Genomic DNA, 18,710 nt, shown 5'->3' with positions numbered 1-18,710 from the left:
AATGACGGATGAATACAATGGTGATCCACTGATCTCAAAACACAGATAAATGTATTTTGATGTCTTGGATAATATTATAACACGACTGGAAAAAGAATGTTCACATTGTGATAAGCTGATCTTCCTTAAATTAGGTGATCCTACACAGTTCGCCTTCATCGCTCGCAGTTGCATGTAGTACTGGAGATTGTGTTTTCTTTCCACGATAAAGAAATATTTCACTGTATCTTTTTGGGAGACGTAATCAAATTAATGACTAAGAATCAGAAGAACCAGATTCTTCCAGAAGATTTCAGAATCTTTGATCTAATTGCTACCGTTCCTGCAATAATTGCTCCAGTCGAAAGAAGTTCTTCTTGTCTTAAACCCGTAAAAACATATTTGAGGAACCGATGTCCCAGAATTGATTATCAGCTTTGCTTTTACCTCAACTGAAAGACCAGTACTGTGAATACTTCAGAACTGAGACACGTGGTATGACGATGTCAGCGACAGGTCCGGGAAGAAGAAAGATCGTCAAGATAACTCGTTTTACAAGTGGCCACGCTCCAACAGTTCGTTCGTAAGTAAACGTGAGTGCCGTTTCTGTATTTTTCAGCAGTCATTAGCAGTAACATTGGTAGTCTTGGTAGGCGCCGACGTCACAGTTACAATAGTAGTACAAGAAGTGCTGGTGGTGGTGGTTCTTAGGACCATTATTTACGCATACATTAAAAGGAAAGGAAAGAACGTTTACCAGTATGTTTCCCGGCCTTTCTACACCTACATCCATACTCTGCAGACAACCTGTGTGGTGGAGGGTACCCTGAGCACCTCTATCGATTCTCCCTTCTATTCCAGTCTCGTATTGTTCATGGAAAGAAAGATTGTCGGTATGCCTCTGTGTGGGCTCTAATCTCTCTGATTTTATCATGGTCTCTTCGCGAGATATACTTAGGAGGGAGCAACATACTGCTTGACTCCTCGGTGAAGGTATGTTCCCGAAACTTCAACAAAAGCCTGTACCGAGCTACTGAGATTCTCTCTTGCAGAGTCTTCCACTGGAGTTTATCTATCATCTCCGTAACGCTTTCGCGATTACTAAATGATCCTGTAACGAAGCGCGCTGCTGTCCGTTGGATCTTCTCTGTCTCTTCTATCAACCACACCTGGTACGGATCCCACACCGGTGAGCAGTATTCAAGCAGAGGGCGGACAAGTGTACTTTAACCTACTTCCGTTGGTTTCGCACTGCATTTCCTTAGGATTCTTCCAATGAATCTCAGTCTGACAGCCGGCCGAAGTGGCCGTGCGGTTAAAGGCGCTGCAGTCTGGAACCGCAAGACCGCTACGGTCGCAGGTTCGAATCCTGCCTCGGGCATGGATGTTTGTGATGTCCTTAGGTTAGTTAGGTTTAACTAGTTCTAAGTTCTAGGGGACTAATGACCTCAGCAGTTGAGTCCCATAGTGCTCAGAGCCATTTGAACCATTTCAGTCTGACATCTGCTTTACCGACGATTAATTTTATATGGTCATTCCATTTTAAATCACTCCTAATGCCTATTCCCAGATAATTTGTGGAATTAACTACTTCCAGTTGCTGACCTGCTATATTGTAGCTAAATGATAGAGGATCTTTCATTCTATGTATTCGCACCACATTACACTTGTCTACATTGAGATTCAATTGCCATTCCCTGCACCATGCGTCAATTCGTTGCATATCCTCCTGCATTTCAGTACAATTTCCATTGTTACAACCTCTCAATATACTACAGCATCATCCCCAAACTTCCGATGTTATCCACAAGGTCATTTATATACATTGTGAATAGCAACGGTCCTACGACACTCCCCTGTGGCACACCTGAAATCACTCTTACTTCGGAAGACTTCTCTCCATTGTGAATGACATGCTGCGTTCTCTTATCTAGGAACTCTTCAATCAATCACACAATTGGTCTGATAGTCCATATGCTCTTACTTTGTTCATTAAACGACTGTGAGGAACTGTATCAAACGCCTTGCGGAAGTCAAGAAACACGGCAGCTACCTGTCAACCCGTGTCTATGGCCCTCTGAGTCTCGTAGACGAATAGCGCGAGCTGGGTTTCACACGATCGTCTTTTTCGAAACCCATGCTGATTCCTATAGAGTAGATTTCTAGTCTCCAGAAAAGTCATTATACTCGAACATAATACGTGTTCCAAAATTCTACAACTGATGGACGTTAGAGACATAGGTCTATAGTTCTGCACATCTGTTCGACGTCCCTTCCTGAAAACGCGGATGACCTGTGCCCTTTTCCAATCTTTTCGAACGCTACGCTCTTCTAGAGACCTACGGTACACCGCTGCAAGAAACGGGGCAAGTTCCTTTGCGTACTTTGTGTAAAATCGAACTGGTATCCCATCAGGCCCAGCGGCCTTTCCTCTTTTGAGCGATTTTAGTTGTTTTTCTATCCCTCTGTCATCTATTTCGATATCTACCATTTTGTCATCTCTGCAACAATCTAGAGAAGGAACTACAGTGCAGTCTTCCTCTGTGAAACAGCTTTGGGAAAAGACATTTAGTATTTCGGCCTTTAGTCTCTCATCCTCTGTTTCAGTTCCAATTTGGTCACAGAGTGTCTGGATATTTTATGTTGATCCACCTACTGCTTTGACATAAGACCAAAATTTCTTAGGATTTTCTGCCAAGTCAGTACATAGAACTTTACTTTCGAATTCGTTGAACGCCTCTCGCATAGCCCTCCTCACACTACATTTCGCTTCGTGTAATTTTTGTTTGTTTGCAAGGCTTTGGCTATGTTTATGTTTGCTGTGCAGTTCCCATTGCTTCAGAAGCAGTTTTCTAACTCGGTTGCTGTACCACTTTGGCTCTTTTCCGTCTCTTACGATCTTACTTGGCACATACTCATCTAATACATATTATACGATGGTTTTGAACTTTGTCCACTGATTCTCAACACTATCTGAACTTGAGATAAAACTTTTGTGTTGAGCCGTCAAGTATTCTGAAATCTGCTTTTTGTCACTTTTGTTAAACAGAAAAATCTTCCTAGCTTTTTTAATACTTCTATTTACGGCTGAAATCACTGATGCTGTAACCGCTTTATGATCGCTGATTCCCTGTTCTGCGTTAACTGTTTCAAATAGTTCGGGTCTGTTTGTCACCAGAAGGTCTAATATGTTATTGCCACGAGTCGGTTCTCCGTTTAACTGCTCAAGGTAGTTTCCAGATAATGCACTTAAAAAAATTTCACTGGATTCTTTGTCCCTGCCACCCATTAAATGCGTTTGGGTCTCCCAGTCTGTATCTGGTAAATTAAAATCTCCACCCAAAACTATAACATGGTCGGAAAATCTACTCGAAATATTTTCCAAATTTTCCTTCAGGTGTTCTGCCACAACAGCTGCTGAGCCAGGGGGCCTATAGAGACATCCAATTACCATGTTTGAGCCTGCTTTAACCGTTACCTTCACCCAAATTATTTCACATTTCGAATCTCCGTCTATTTCCTTCGATACTATTGCACTTTTTATCGCTACAAACACGCCTTCCCCCTTCAATGTCCAGCCTGTCTCGCCGGTATACATTCCAATCTGAGTTTAGAATTTCATTACTGTTTACATCAGGTTTCAGCCAACTTTCCGTCCCTAGTACTATGTGGGCATTGTAACCGTTTATTAATGAGAGCAGTTCTGGGACCTTTCTATAGACGCTCCTGCAGTTTACTATTACCACATTAACACTGCCTTTCTCAGAATATAGGCCCGTGATCCGCAACTGATAAGCAGTGCTAAAACGTACAGTTCTTATTCACCTGCGTCACCTACAAAGAGCCCCACCTAATATGTCGCTATAAACGCAAAGTAAGCGTCATCCACTAAACCAACCTTACCGTCTCCTCATCCCAACAACTCCTTGCGTCCCATCCGCACCATCAAAGTCGTTTATTTCGAAACACTGTTTTACTCAACACCAAATACCTCTGAGTGTTCACATATAGTCCAGCAAATAATGATAACAGCCCTATTCACCTTCTATCTAAATTTCGAATTCAACTGCTCCGAAACTCTATCCTAGTTTGTCCTGTATCTTCTTTTGTCCTTCGTTTTTACAAAAGCCTTATCTGTCCCTTCCTCACCTCTGCAAAACATAGCTCGGAATTCTGTTCACTCAACATATTACCATTCCTTACAGGGTCTAGAAGGTCATGCGCACTGTACCTTCTCTCATACCTGTCTTCCACTCTCACATGCAATTTCCACTAACTGATCAAAATTCCCTCTCAGTAGATGCTCCAACTTTAACACAGATGCTATACAGCCTGTAAAATTGAGAAACAAAACCACCTTGTCTCGCCAAACTTCTGCAAACCAAGGTTCCAGCTGTGACTGTACCAACATGTCCAACCCCTTTCCACCTCCATACCTTTCATCTCCGATTCCAAGGAAACTTCAGCAGCCTGATTCTTCCTGTACCAGAACACAAACCACACACCTACTCCCATACCTACCGGTCCATACACCTTTTTTGATCTTCACTCCCATTCTACAATATTACCCATGTGGCACTTGTTGAGACCAGACCTCCATGATTTGCTAGAAACCACACCTTTACCTTCATCACAGTACTACCATCCATGGACTTTTATAACAAATAGTAAGTCTTTTAATTGAAACCAGTAATTTTATTCATTGTAACTGCTAACCTATATGGGTATCTTTTAATGTCAAGAGGCTGAAGAAAAGCAATATGTCTGGAGCTTGCCTACCAATCTGTCACGTGGTGGGTGTGAAAGAAACATAAAGAAGAAGAAATGTAAACGTTAAGGTCTTGTTTTCTGTCTTTTGCAGAAACAACCTGCCTATAAGATTACTTTGGAATGTATTCATCTTACAGAATCTACATTTGTGCTCAGCAAATTGCACTGTGTGTGGTGAGTGATGAGTACTGAATCAGTATCATTTTCTTTCGCTTTGTTATTTGAACATGAACGGTGCTCGAGAGAAATTGTCAGTACTTCTCAGAATGTAACAGATAAAGCTCTCCTCAAGATGAAAGTTGGTTCAGTCACTGTAGTGCCTCATTAACCATGGTCCTGTTGCATGTGGTGGGCTCTGGCTGTCCTCCAACTTTTGAACCATCTTACTCAGACACTTATTGGGATAACCATGGTGCAGCCGCGACAGTTTCCACATCGACAAATCACTGTCGTAGGTGAAAGAAACGATAAGCAGCAAAAGTAATCTCAGAAGTAGTCTCTGATTCTCTGACTTTTGGACATGCAGTCGAATAGTCAGCCACTCGGCAACCGAGCTGTGTCCATCCCAGCAGCTCCCCTACTGTGGCGCTATTCTCATCATGCGATAAGTGTCAGAGGAAGTAATACTCATGCAACTCTACAGGCGGAAAGGAAGCTAGACTCACAGAGTATTAAGAATGAACCGTTCAGCGGGACAGAAAAATTTTCTTCACCGTTTCGCTACTGCAGTTTGTTGAATTAATTCTTGACGTTCTCGCGCTAACGAACAAACTAGTGACGAATCTCCTTCGCTGCTCTGAACTCAGTGTCGCGATATGTCTAAGCTGACAAACAAAACCGAAGTATACTGGAAGGGTGGGAAGTCAGAATGAGTCATCCTTCATACAGTGTGGCGGAAAGTCCATACCGCTACCTCAAAACAAAAAGTTGTAATTGGACTACTTAGATATGAAAAGTACATATTTAGTGTATCAGTATGAGGACCAGCGCGCCTTACACAGAGATCTGTGTGTCTCCAAATCCCCTCTGACATCTTGTGAAGTGTCTATGTAGGTACTTTTAAAAGGTTTTGTCAACATGTTTGCTTGGTTTTTCATTAGTCCTGTTATGTTGACTCAAATGGGACTTAATTCTTCCCCATAATCAGTTGCTGCTGTGGTAAGGTTCAGAATACGTGGTGTCCATTTCGATGGGGCTGGAAATGTCGCAGAACCACTGCCAGGCCGCGGTGACGTTGCTCACCGTGCAACTCACACACATGAATAGCAGATTGTGCCGGAGTTCTGTCCTACTTTAACCACTCACGATTCATGATTGCCTCGCCTTCGAGCTGAGATGTTAACCTCGTTTGCAATATCCATCCGTATGCCGTTCAAGACACTGCAGCCTGAAATAGTATCATGATGGCATCCTGGATCATACAATGTGAGACGAGTTCCTTTCTAGCTCTCGCAAATAATGAGGATTTTCCTCGGACCAGAAAACGGTATAACTCCTTTGTTGACTGCAGTATAAGGCACAGTTACTGGAAAAGTAGGGACCCGCCTCGCATTCTCATCGGTAGCACTAAGTGTCTATAGCTGGACGACTTGTAAATTATCCACGCAAGCTTTTCCCATGAACCAGTTTATGTATTAGCGAAAACCTTATCCTAATCCCTGACGTAATTGCTGAGGTTAGTCTTCACAATTAGACACAAAAACGTGGTGGGCGAAATTTATTTACAAAGTTAATCGACAAAACACCTGTGGGAAACATAGTAGGCACTGTGGCAACAATGTAATGCAGGGTGCAACTTGCTGTTCCATGTCGTAGACACATAATTCATTCACAAACATCGGCCTACATCCTTTCGTTTTCTAACTTTTTAGTGTGGTCGCACATTGCTAAGCGTGCTGCCCGATTTCAGCTCAATATTTGCCAACGGATTTCAGCTCAATTGGCTGACGGACGATGGCACACGTTTCTACCCACATATGTCGACTACAGCCTGTCTTTGAAACAGCCTGAGAAATAGAAGAACAACAACTTTCTCTCAATCAATCAGGGTTGCTTTACGAGATGGGCCTTGGCATATGCTCTCGTTACCTCTGTATCCGTGGACTTTCATACACCCCCGCACGCGGCACTAAACGTTCCTTTTCAGTGCATCTGTGTCGGCATGGAATCACAAGTCACAGAATGCAACATTGAAACAAGACAGTTCAGTACCGATGCCAGTGTCTTTCATCATCTTCAAAACAGAGACATCAATAAAACCTACTTATTTCCTGAATTACACAAATTCGAAGGTCTTCTTGGACACCCTTTAGATGATGCGTAGTATTCACTCGATGGATCTCTGGTATCTTTCTTTGTGAACACTAAAATTTATGTTCACTTTCCGCCTTACGTCATCCCTGACAAATACCCCTGGTTTTTGTTGGTTGTGGCCTTCTATAACCACTGATTATCGATTATTTAACTAAACAACACCCAGTCGTATAGTCCAAAGAAGACTTTGGGTTTAGCGTACGAGCACCAACTACTTGCTGTCGCTCTTTTCCAGATGAGAAGTGGCAGCTGGAGGACCAAAGCAACGCCGTGCTTAACGTGGACACTGACTGCCTGCAGCTGTTGGCTGATGTCCTGGACCACCCCACGTGTCCGCTGGTAGACCTGCCACCGGAGACCATCCAGCAGCGCCTACAGTGCCGCGAGCAGCTGTGGGGCGACGTGGTGCAGAGGTCGCCCCACGTACCCGTCACCAGCTACCTGGCCTACACGCAGAGGGTGAACGTCAACCTCTGTCTGCTGGCCTGGATGGCTGTCAACTCGTTCGGCATTTGTCAGGACGTCCCATTCAGTATCATGCAATCCGTGCACGACGCTCGCTGCTACTTCGATAGTCCTGACGACCAGTCGTGTATGGAATCGAACACCACAGACGCCCTCTGCTCTGTCTCCAGAGCTATTCTGCTGCTCAAGTGTCGCGACTTTTATTTCCACGAATCTCCTGAGCTGTGTGCCGTCAGATATTACGGAGCTGGACTGTACCCAAATGACTTCAAAGCAACGTGGTCAGATCCCCTCAAAGGTTATGTAAAGCCAACAGAAAGGACACTGAGTTACAAAGAGAGTTTACATAGTGCCACCTTGAAATACAAGAATTTTAAAATCGACAGGTTAAAACCTTTAGAAATATCGTTCGTAATGGTAAATATTCTTTTCCGTTTTTTGACTGCCGGACTATACATGCGCCTTCCACATTTACGTAATCTGCCGGGAAAGATTTTCTTGTCCTTTCAGATCACGGGTATAGTCCAGATCCTGTGTTCTGAGGTCGTTTATCGTATGGCAGGCGTCCCTGACTTATCTGTAATGGTACTGATCGATAGCGCCCTCACACTTCTCAGCTGTATCTGGCTAAACTCATTCTGCTACCACATGTACGCATGTGTTCGTCATCTGAGGCTTCCTAACGAGCTAGCACCTACTGAAGCAAGCCGGATATTCCGTCGTCAGGTGCTGTATGTGCTAATACCCTGGAGTATAGTATGCGCAACGTGTATCGGTTTGGAAAAAATGGCCAGATACTATCTGATCTATAGTCGGATATTATTCCTTGGGGCGATTTCACTTTCGATATCTTTCAACTTGGTTTGTCTCGTTCTGGTGGGGACCATGTACCTACGAACTCGGAAATCAATGCAGCAACTAAAAATTTATAGGAAGGGTAAATTTGCCTCAAAGAAAGAACTTGTTTTTATGTCAGTTAAAACTGTAATCTTAAGTGGAATTGGGATTATTATTAGAATTGGGTTTCACCAGGTACAGGACGTGGCACAGCTTGTGTACTGTGTACATATAGCTACAATGGTGCAGGGACCACTGATGTATGTTTTTTTCATTTGTAACGGAACAACGCTCCCCATACTCAAGAAGATGATACTGGCGTGTTTCAACCCAGACATCACCATCCCGGAGCAAGAGCTGTGCTCAGCAGCTGAGAGAAATCTAGCGAGGGGGGCGAAAGAACAGGCTGCCGTTGCAGAATCCTCGTTGTAACCTCTGTAAGCATTCTCCTGAAAGGATTGTCTTTCACTATAGATCGTTCTAAAGCGTGTGATTAGTCATACAGACAGAACCTAGCAGACGAGACAAAATTAACTGCGACTGATTTCGCAAGACAGTGCCTCAGATTTATAATTGATTCTATATTTACAAATAATTACTTATTTGTATGTGGTTGCATAGAAGACTGTAATAATTAGTTATAGGTGTACTGCGTAATCTCAAGTGAACACAAAGAAGTTAAATAAGAGTTTTACATAGGACTGGACTAATGCGCTTTTGTGGGATGGGATGTTGAGTTGGTGATATAGAGGTACACAAAAGTGATACACAGGACGTCAAAAAGTAATCTGTACCCCGTGTTGTAGTCTTAAACAAGGAAGAACACCATTTAAAAAAGGATTTATGCAGATAGTATTATGGTAGGAAAGAGATGTGCCAGAAGTTGAACTGAAAGGACACACATTTTTCCATAAGTGTAACAGCGTAGTATGTACTGTTTATTGTGAATTGTTACCAATAAAAGAACGGCCATAAGAAATGAGTGACCGACCAGTGGAAATGAAACTGCTACCTGTGTGAATTTAATATGCAGCCCAACTGAAGACCTGGTACTATATAGATGTAACTGTCAGAAACAGTCAAATTACAGCGATAGTCACTCACATACTGACCACCTATAATGTTAAGAGCGAATGTCGGGAAGGAAGAGTTGCCACTTAGGATACAGAACAAGTGGAGACTGCAGCACGACTCGCCATCTTGGTACGTAACGAGGTAGGTACTACCAGGTGCGACTTACTCGCCCACACCTCTGATCGCAGAGAGACGCTGACACCAGAGACGATCCCCACTGCCGAGGCGGCCCTCCCCTCCCCTCCCCTCCCTGCCAATCTCTGCAGACCCTACCCCACCCCCTCCCCCAATCTCCACACCACTGCCGCCTGCATGCGTTGCGCCAGACACGTGACGTGGCAACGTTTACTGGTGGACCCGCATTAATTTCCTACTCGGCTACACATGTTAATTTAGTCTGACGTAAGAGACGCTAACCTCGCTTTAACCTGCGAGAAAGGAACAAACTGCTTGTAATTAATAGCCCCGCTGCTACCTAGCTACTGTGAATTAAAATTCCGAGATCCGACTAGGGGACTGGGCAGTCCACTGATTCGTCCCCCACAGAGCGTATGTGGACTGCACTGGTAAGATACGTACATCCACAGCAGCCTCCAGCCATAGGTCTGTGTCAACTGAAACAGCACCGTATTGCATCCACATTGTTTAGAGAACAATGCAGCTGTTTCCTACATTACACTGTACGAAATACTATAACCAGCCACAAGCTTTTCTGAATTGATTTTGTTTCGGTATAGGAACGGTTGAATAAATTCATTTCAGAGAAGCAGCATCTGTTTCAAACGTGACAAGAAATTCCTCGAGATGACATTCAGGCTGTATGCTTGCATGAAATACATACACTGAAGAACAAACCATTTGGTAAACCTGCCTGATATAGAGTAGGGCCTCCATGAGCACACAGAAGTGCCCCAACACGACGTGGCATGGACTCGACTAATGTCTAAAATAGTGCTGTAGGGAACTGACACCACGAATCCTGCAAGGCTGTGCGTAAATCCGTAAGAGTACGAGCGGGTGCAGATCTCTTCTCAACAGCACGTCGCAAGGCATCCCAGATATACTCAATAATGTTCATGTCCGGGGAGTTTGGTGGCGAGCGGAAGTGTTTAAACTCAGAAGAGTGTTTCTGGAGCAACTCTGTAGCAATTCTGGACGCGTGCATTGTCCTGCTGGAATTGTCCAAGTCCGTCGGAACCCAAATGGGCATGAATACACGCAGGTCATAAGACAGGAAGCTTACAAAAAAATGGTTCAAATGGCTTTGAGCTCTATGGGACTTAACATCTGAGGTCATCAGTCCCCTAGAACTTAGAACTACTTAAACCTAACTAACCTAAGCACATCACACACATCCATGCCCGAGGCAGGATTCCAACCTGCGACCGTAGCGGTCTCGCGGTTCCAGACTAAAGCGAATAGAACCGCTCAGCCACTCTGGCCGGCCAGGAAGCTTACATACGTTTCACCCGTCAGATTCGTATGTAGACGTATCAGGGGTCCCATATCACACCAACTGAAGACATCCCACACCATTACAGACCCTCCACCAGCTTGAACAGTCCCCTGCTGACATGCAGGGTTCGCCGGCCAGAGTGGCCGTGCGGTTCTAGGCGCTGCAGTCTGGAACCGAGCGACCGCTGCAGTCGGAGGTTCGAATCCTGCCTCGGGCATGGATGTGTGTGATGTCCTTAGGCTAGTTAGGATTAATTAGTTCTAAGTTCTAGGAGACTGATGACCTCAGAAGTTAAGTCACATAGTGCTCAGAGCCATTTGAACCATTTGAAGATGCAGGGTTCATGTGGTTGTGTCTATACCCATACACGTCGGTCCGCTCGATGCAATTTGAAACGAGACTCGTCCGACCAGCCAACATGTTTCCAGTCCTATGTCGGTGTTGACGGCCCCAGGCGAGGCGTAAAGCTCTGCGTCGTGCAGTCATCAAGGGTGCAGGAATGGTCCATTAGCTCCGAAAGCTCGATGATTCGCTGAATGGTTCGCACACTGACACTCGTAGGTGACACAGCATTGAAATCTGCATAAATTTGCGGAAGGGTTGCACTTCTGTCACATTCAACGATTCTCTTCAGTCGTCATTGGTCCAGTTCTTGCAGAATATTTTTCCGGCCTCAGTGATTTCGGAAAATTAATGTTTTCCCAAATTCGTGATATTCACGGTACACTCCTGAAATTGTCGTAATGGAAAATCCCCACTTCATCGCCACCTCAGAGATGCTGTGTCCCATCGCTCGTGCGCCGACTATAACACCACGTTCAAACTCACTGAAATCTTGATAACCTTCCTTTATAGCAGCAGTAACGGATCTAAGAACTGCGCCAGACACTTGTTGTCTCACACAGACGTATACTGCCTGATATGTATCTCTGTATTTGAATACGCATGCCTAAACCAGTTTCTTTGGCGCTTCAGTATATATATATATATATATATATATATATATATATATATATATATATATATATATATATATATTAGTGGGGACTACGTAAATCACGTGGAAGATAGGAATTAACTTTGTTTTAAGTTTTCTTCAGGAAGGACTAAACACATGTGATATTTTAGTACACGCTCTTAATGTTCCACCATAATATTTATTTAATAGTCTGTTATGAACCTGCTTTCGCCTTCTTAAGCCATCGTCAGTTATCTGACGGTCGCCAAAGAAGCCGAAAGCAGGTTCATAACGAACTAGTATATGAATATCATGGTGGAACATTAATACTGTGTATTAACATGTCTATATTCCTCCAAGAACAAACGGAATATTCTATAAACTACATCAAACATTTGTAGCTAACAAATTTTAGCTACAGTTCTTTGATCTTGTAAGAAACCAAGAGTCCAGTTTGGTAAAGTGAATTGTTAGAGACAGCTTTGGGATTTAAAGTGGTAGGTGCCATGTAGGTTCTGAAGGCCTTTAGTGAAGCGCGCAATACGTTCTACACTTGACAGCAAGAGTAGCTCTATGTATTGTCTGTCTTTAATAAGAACATTCCTATCGATCCCAATATGTAAACATTATATTCCGCAAAGTTTGTCATCCTATTACCTTCACGTTAAATCGCAAAAGAATAAATGGGAAGCATAATTTTGAAAATAAATACACGCCTAAGGCACTGTAGCTTTCCAGAATTTAATTTATTCAAGTAATAGCAAATGCCACCAAAACTTACGGAAACATAAGAATTATATTCAAGCTGTTCAAGACTATTATGTATTATTCACTATTGAAGCAGTGAGCCTTTTATGTAGAAAATGTAGTTGGCTCTACAAAAAATTATTTTATTTATTATATATATATCATGTAACTGCAATATGTAAACAATGGCTTATAGACATTTCTTTGTAGGTAGAGAAAATAGCAGCTTTCGTCCGCTGCATTGTTGGAGCTTTATCCATCACAACCGAGCGGTACTGCGCACTGTCCACTGCTTCGTCGAACTCTGAGGAGTAGTCAGCAGCAGAACATCGGAGTGGCAGCCGACGGCCGTGCTCTAGGACGACCACTTTCACTGCGAATCTCGTGTTCAGACGTCCTGTACTATTATTATTAATGCAGCGCCAACACGAAACACTCGTTCGCAACTCTCGACGACTGTAGAGCACACCAAGGCCAGAAAATCACTTTACTACGAGGGCTAATGGACACAGCTGCCTCTAAATCGCGACACCACGTGGTGCTGTTTATCCACGGCGTGTCAACAGGGTGCTGCACCAAACGAACTGCCGGTGGCGTGGTGGGGGGAAGCCAATGGTGTTACCTGGGCAACGGCGTCATGTCCCCACCGATGAGCCAAACGTCGAAAGTCGCAACTAAGTTTAAACGGGCTGTAATAGAGCTCACTGTTAAATACAAATACTCGAACGTCTGGAAATATTTGTCCACTTCGCATACAGTTAGAGCTAATCGCGACGCTGAAAAAGGTTTTCAAGGAATGTTTACAGACTTGTCTCAGTTGCTCCCCCAGAGCTTGTGTAAAACTACCTCTGTCGAAACGTGAACGCTTTCAGTAGAGCCTGGCGTCCCCCGAGCGACTGCAGTGCCGATGCGCCCACACTCTGTCGGCGTCCGCCTCTGCTAGGTTCTCCCTGTCTGAGTGACGTCACTCGTCGACACCCAAGAAACTAAACTTTAAACGCGTAGCTCCTCCGAACATTCACAAAGTTTTCATTTTGTCACTGACACCTATGCGTACGCGCGCGCGCGCGCGCGCGCGCACACACACACACTCACTCGCACACACACACACACACAGAATCCACGTGACATTGTGAAGGGAGGAAGCTTGATCACTACCTAACTCCATTTCCGCCGTTCGATCAGTGAAACGTCAGCAGCGGACCTAACGCTTTGAGTTTGTTACTCGTTTACTACCGACTCTGTTGGCAACACAGTTTGCAGACAGTATCCAGATACGTCACTGCTGACGAGGTACGATGTCGTAAACATCGGGATGCACGAAAAACTCGCCTTCGCTTCAAATGGAGCGCAAATCCCTCTGGCTGTGTCACTCAGCGTCTCGCACTGACAGTACTCGGCGACCTTCGGTAAACTTTGAGCACGATTTCAAAACTTTTCTAAACTTGCATGCTAAACGCCGAATACTTAACACATTAACTCAGTTGCAAAGTAATGAGAAGTTTCAAGCTGTTTTATACAGGGAAGTTGGATTCTTTAAAGAATCGGAGGTTTGCTCGTTACACAGTACGAGGCAGACAAACTGGGATGAACTGGCTCACAACACGTTTCGCTCGTACGATCTCGCGGGATTCCTCGACGCGACTGATTACTGGTGAGCCTGCGGTTGTTCCGTCGAGTTGATGTTCACATTTTCAGCAAGTGAACAACACGGCTGACTCGGTGGTAACTCGACAGAAGACCCCAAAGCACAGCATTGTTTCACTAATATTCACAACGAAGCCCACACACACACACATATACAGAATGATCAAACGGTGAGTGGTCTGCCGGTCCCCACTCGACCGAGCCAGATATTGCACAAATTTCCTGTGCAGGTTCTCTGACCAATCAAAGGGAGGCGTACTAATTTGCAGCCCAAATAAGGAGACCAGTAGGTAAAGGGTGACGAAAAGTAGCGGTGACATCTCAAAAATTTTGGCCCAGTTTCAGTGAATAATTCTGATAGAACCGTAAAACCTGGCATGATAGTTGCACTGTTCATACTGCGCACAACCTGCAAGTTTTATGTAATTTGATTCTCTGCTTTTGTTCCAAGCGGCTGACAATATTGTTGCCACAAAATTTGCCCCACGTAATTGGAATACTGGGCTCTCGTTTTCTGACCTTGATACCTGCTGGCTTGTTTATAAAGCGAGTAAGCCAACGACCTGATCCACTGGGAGACGCCTCCCCCTCCCCCCCCCCCCCACCAGAAGCGGCAGTGCGAAGCCCACCTTCTACGAGCGAGGTCAACGTGGTCTGGAACCGCCTGCTGGCGGTGGGACTGGAGCAGCTGTCCAGACGCCAGGAAAACCGGATCAAGTCTTACTGCACACTGGTTGCAGGGGGCGGGGAGAACGACACGCATCACTCCGTGCTCTCTGAAGTGTGTGAGGTTTGCGTACAAAAAATATATTGCAACTGTTGCCGGTAGTAATAGTTGAATTCAGTGTAAAGAGCGGGAAAGTACAGATACCTATCTATTATAATTATCAGTACGTACTCAGTTTAATTTCAAAATAGACGAGTTATCTCGTTGTTCTCGTCATCTCGAAAGGCAGCACCATGCACTTCACAACTCATTCTGGTAGAATAAATTCAGCTTGCTAGTAAGTGACAGAATAGAAATGAAAGAAAATTAGTTGTTCCTTCAGACATGGCTCTTCGCGAAACAAATTTTATTCCGTGAAACTTCCTGGCAGATTAAAACTGTATGCCGGGCCGAGCTTCGAACTCGGGACATTTGCTTTTCATGGGCTGCAGAGCGGAAATTTCACTCTAGAAATTTTATTCCGTGTTTATAAATGAAACTGTGACTGAAAGTACTCCCGATGAAATAAGTAGGATACTTCGGACTCGGTATTCACTAAATAAAATTCGTTCATATTGGCAAATCTACATCAAACTAGAAATGGCCCACTTCATGTCTATACAAGACTCTTACAAATAGTTATCCACCTAGATGAACATATGGCGTTAACTAAGCCACCTCAAACGACTTCTGGGGCCAACAAAAATATGATTCTCGGTATTTCACGCTGTTCTTGGGCGAATTTTAAAGTTCTGTGGTAAACGGCCCGTTAAAAGGTAAAAACTTGTATTTAAAGCCCTGAGACAGTGTGACAAGTATTACGATGGCAAACTCCGTATCTTTCTCGTTCAGCGTATCTCGTGAAGCCCAAATATCCCACAATATGTCTGAGAAAGACAGCACTTGGCGCCTTGCAACAAAGTTTGAACATTATCTCTAACCTTCTCAAAACTTTGCCTCGCTTCCTTGCATAACGTCAAATACTCGACACAGTGACGCATTTATAAAGTAATCTGACGATTGCAGGAGTACTATAAATGGGAGTCGTAGTCTTCACAGAATCGGGCGTGGGGCGTGGTTTATACTGGTTCTGACCTGTAATGAATTGAGAGCTCTCCATTATACATCGTGCCGCTGTAGGACTTCCAGCAACTTCCAAGTTTGGCCCCTACGTCTGTATCTACGTCAGCAGTCGGCAAGCCGAGTCACAGTGTGTGGCAGAGGGTACTCCTGCTACCACTGACTGCTCCCAGCCGCCTCACCTGTGCCGCTCGCGAGTGGTACACGGTACGTGGTACGTGGTACGTGGTCGTCTCGCTGATTTCACTTCGAGGAGCCGCGTTGCCAGTGCGGCGCTGCGGTCTGTCAGCAGGGAGTGGGCGTCCGCAGACAGCTGAGTGTCGCCAGTGCAGGGCAACACGGCGGAACTATGACGTCATCAGCGCTAGGCTAACACCTTCTGCCGCTGGAAGACAGCCTGTGTGCTAGAGCCGATGAACGTTTATTTCTTTCGTGAAACCATAACAAATTCACTGATCGTTGAATTTGCCCTTTACAGAAAAATTTTGCCGCCCTTGTATGACGTCGCACGCATTGTGGCACACTGATTACAACACAGTGTGATCTCCTCCTGTTGCGTTTAAAATCGTACGCAAAATCTGACTTACTTGTCAAGAAAAACGTCGCTACAGAAACCTAGATCCATTAGTCAGTAAATGACACTAACAGAGATACTTCGTAACAGTTAACAGACAGGATGATGAAATTATTGTAGTGATCATAAGTTTATTACTGGGACAAAAATGTAATTCACTGCGCCATGAATGGCTCATCAATGATCCCATAGATATTGGAGATATTGTCACAGTGAAAAGTTTAATTACAAACACTCATTTAACCAATGCAAAAGCGTGAAATAAGACTCATTTGTGGTGTAAATTCAAGAACATAATGAATAAATCTACTAAAAGAACTCGGTATTCTAACCACTGCTTCTCAGTATATTTATTCCTTAATGCAATTTGTTGCAAACAATATGTCTCTACTTCCAACCAATAGCTCAATACATAGTACCAACACTAGGAATAAGAACAATCTGCATAAAGACCTAAAATCACTTACCTTGGTCCAATATTCAGGAATACACATTTTCAATAAATTACCAGCAACCATTAAAAACTTGATTTAAGATAAAAGTTGAAAAGCTTCTTGGTAGGTAACTCCTTTTGTACTCTACAGATGAATTTTTTGAACAGGGACTGTTAGAACAGCTAAAGTAAAAATGTCTGTTAGATTTAAGCTCTGACAGCATTTGGCCACAACAGTCATGATTTGGTAATTTGTGTGTGATATATTTAATAAAAGTGTATAATTATGTTTCGTTCTGACTGGGTACATTCTGTAGATATTAGCAGTTTCAGTTTACTGTAAAGTATCTGGATATCTTGACAATCTACTGGCAAAATGATCAGGGAAGTGAGTATTATATTTAAGTGTTCTATGTTTTTATGTTATATCTTCTGACATGTCCCACACCCATAAGACTTATATCATTTTTGAGTCTACAGTACAAAAACTGAATCTACTCTAACCTTTAACTCACATAGCAAAATCAGGGATTTTGTAAGTTTGACACCTTTGTCTGTCTCTCTCATCAATACTCTCAAATATGTAACAGAATATTTTTGATAATGATATGACATCATTGTAAATAGAATATAGGCCTAATTTTATGCACATTCATTTTAAGCAATGCAGCTACACACACCAAGTAGAGAAAAGTAGGAATTAGGAGAGAATGACAAATGTAAATGTTTGTTAACCTGTCACAAAATTTATTCTAAACTACTTTACAGTTGACAGTTTTCTCTTTTTCATTTAACTGCCAATATGGCTGTCATTAATTTTTAACATAATTATTGAGAAATATATTACATGCTACATTTACTAGAGACTGAAGAATTTTGTCATCAGTGTGATCTACCTGACTAGAAGAAAACTCCCTTAGGAAAAAGACTTCCCTTTTAATTACATCAACAGCTAACTAGATTTCTCTGGGATGTACATCTCATGAAGGAGAGCTCATCTTCTCCAGACACCAAGCTTTTAACAATCAAATAAGTGAAAATAACAGCATTAATGACCTCATTATTAGGGCAATACAATCCACCTCTATCTACCTTTCTTATAAGTTCATAGCTTTCATCACTTTCTATTACTGATAATGTTTTATCAAGCACTAAGTATGTTTTACGTGTTTCACACCTCAGCTTCTTAAGAACAGCTATCGCACAGTATCCTGACAAGTATGTGAAAACAGGCAAGTATTCCTGAACAGACTGAACTTGTTCTTCACTGAAATCCATTATGCTCTCAAAGTTTGATGGTGGTGGTAGGGTAATATCATCTACACAATCACTTTCAAAAGAATCTAAATCTATGCCATCTTCACCAAGAGCATAGGATGAAATTTTCAAGGAAAGCAGAGTCTGAATTCTTAGCTTGGATTCAATTTAAAATACCAGTCTCAAAGATACCAAATACTGATATGCTGCCATAGTTCGACATTTTCCAAATCTTGCTTCTTGAGCATCTGTCTGAACCTTACCTGGCAAAAGATATTTAAAATTCACTCCTCAGTGCAATACTTGGTCAGTTCTAGAAGGGCATGAGTGGTATGTGATATGGCCAAATGTGTATCACTGGATAATCCAAATGTACTACCAGGAATATGTTTCCATTTATCCAGCCATGATAGA

At 43.3% G+C, this 18,710-nt stretch overlaps 1 protein-coding gene across 1 annotated transcript in view; it reads left to right on the top strand.

Annotated features, from left to right (window-relative positions):
* LOC126213154 (uncharacterized) overlaps positions 1–9,369 on the top strand; it is a 123,061-nt gene extending 113,692 nt beyond the window's left edge. The window contains exon 8 of the mRNA XM_049940777.1: positions 7,298–9,369. Within this exon, the coding sequence (XP_049796734.1) occupies positions 7,298–8,796 (1,499 nt within the window). The 3' untranslated portion in view covers positions 8,797–9,369. The remainder of the gene's footprint in view (positions 1–7,297) is intronic.
* The last annotated feature ends 9,341 nt before the right edge of the window (positions 9,370–18,710 follow it).

This window comes from Schistocerca nitens, chromosome 11, assembly GCF_023898315.1.
Source record: "Schistocerca nitens isolate TAMUIC-IGC-003100 chromosome 11, iqSchNite1.1, whole genome shotgun sequence".
NCBI lineage: Eukaryota > Metazoa > Arthropoda > Insecta > Orthoptera > Acrididae > Schistocerca > Schistocerca nitens.
This window is presented reverse-complemented; position numbering and strand designations above follow the sequence as displayed.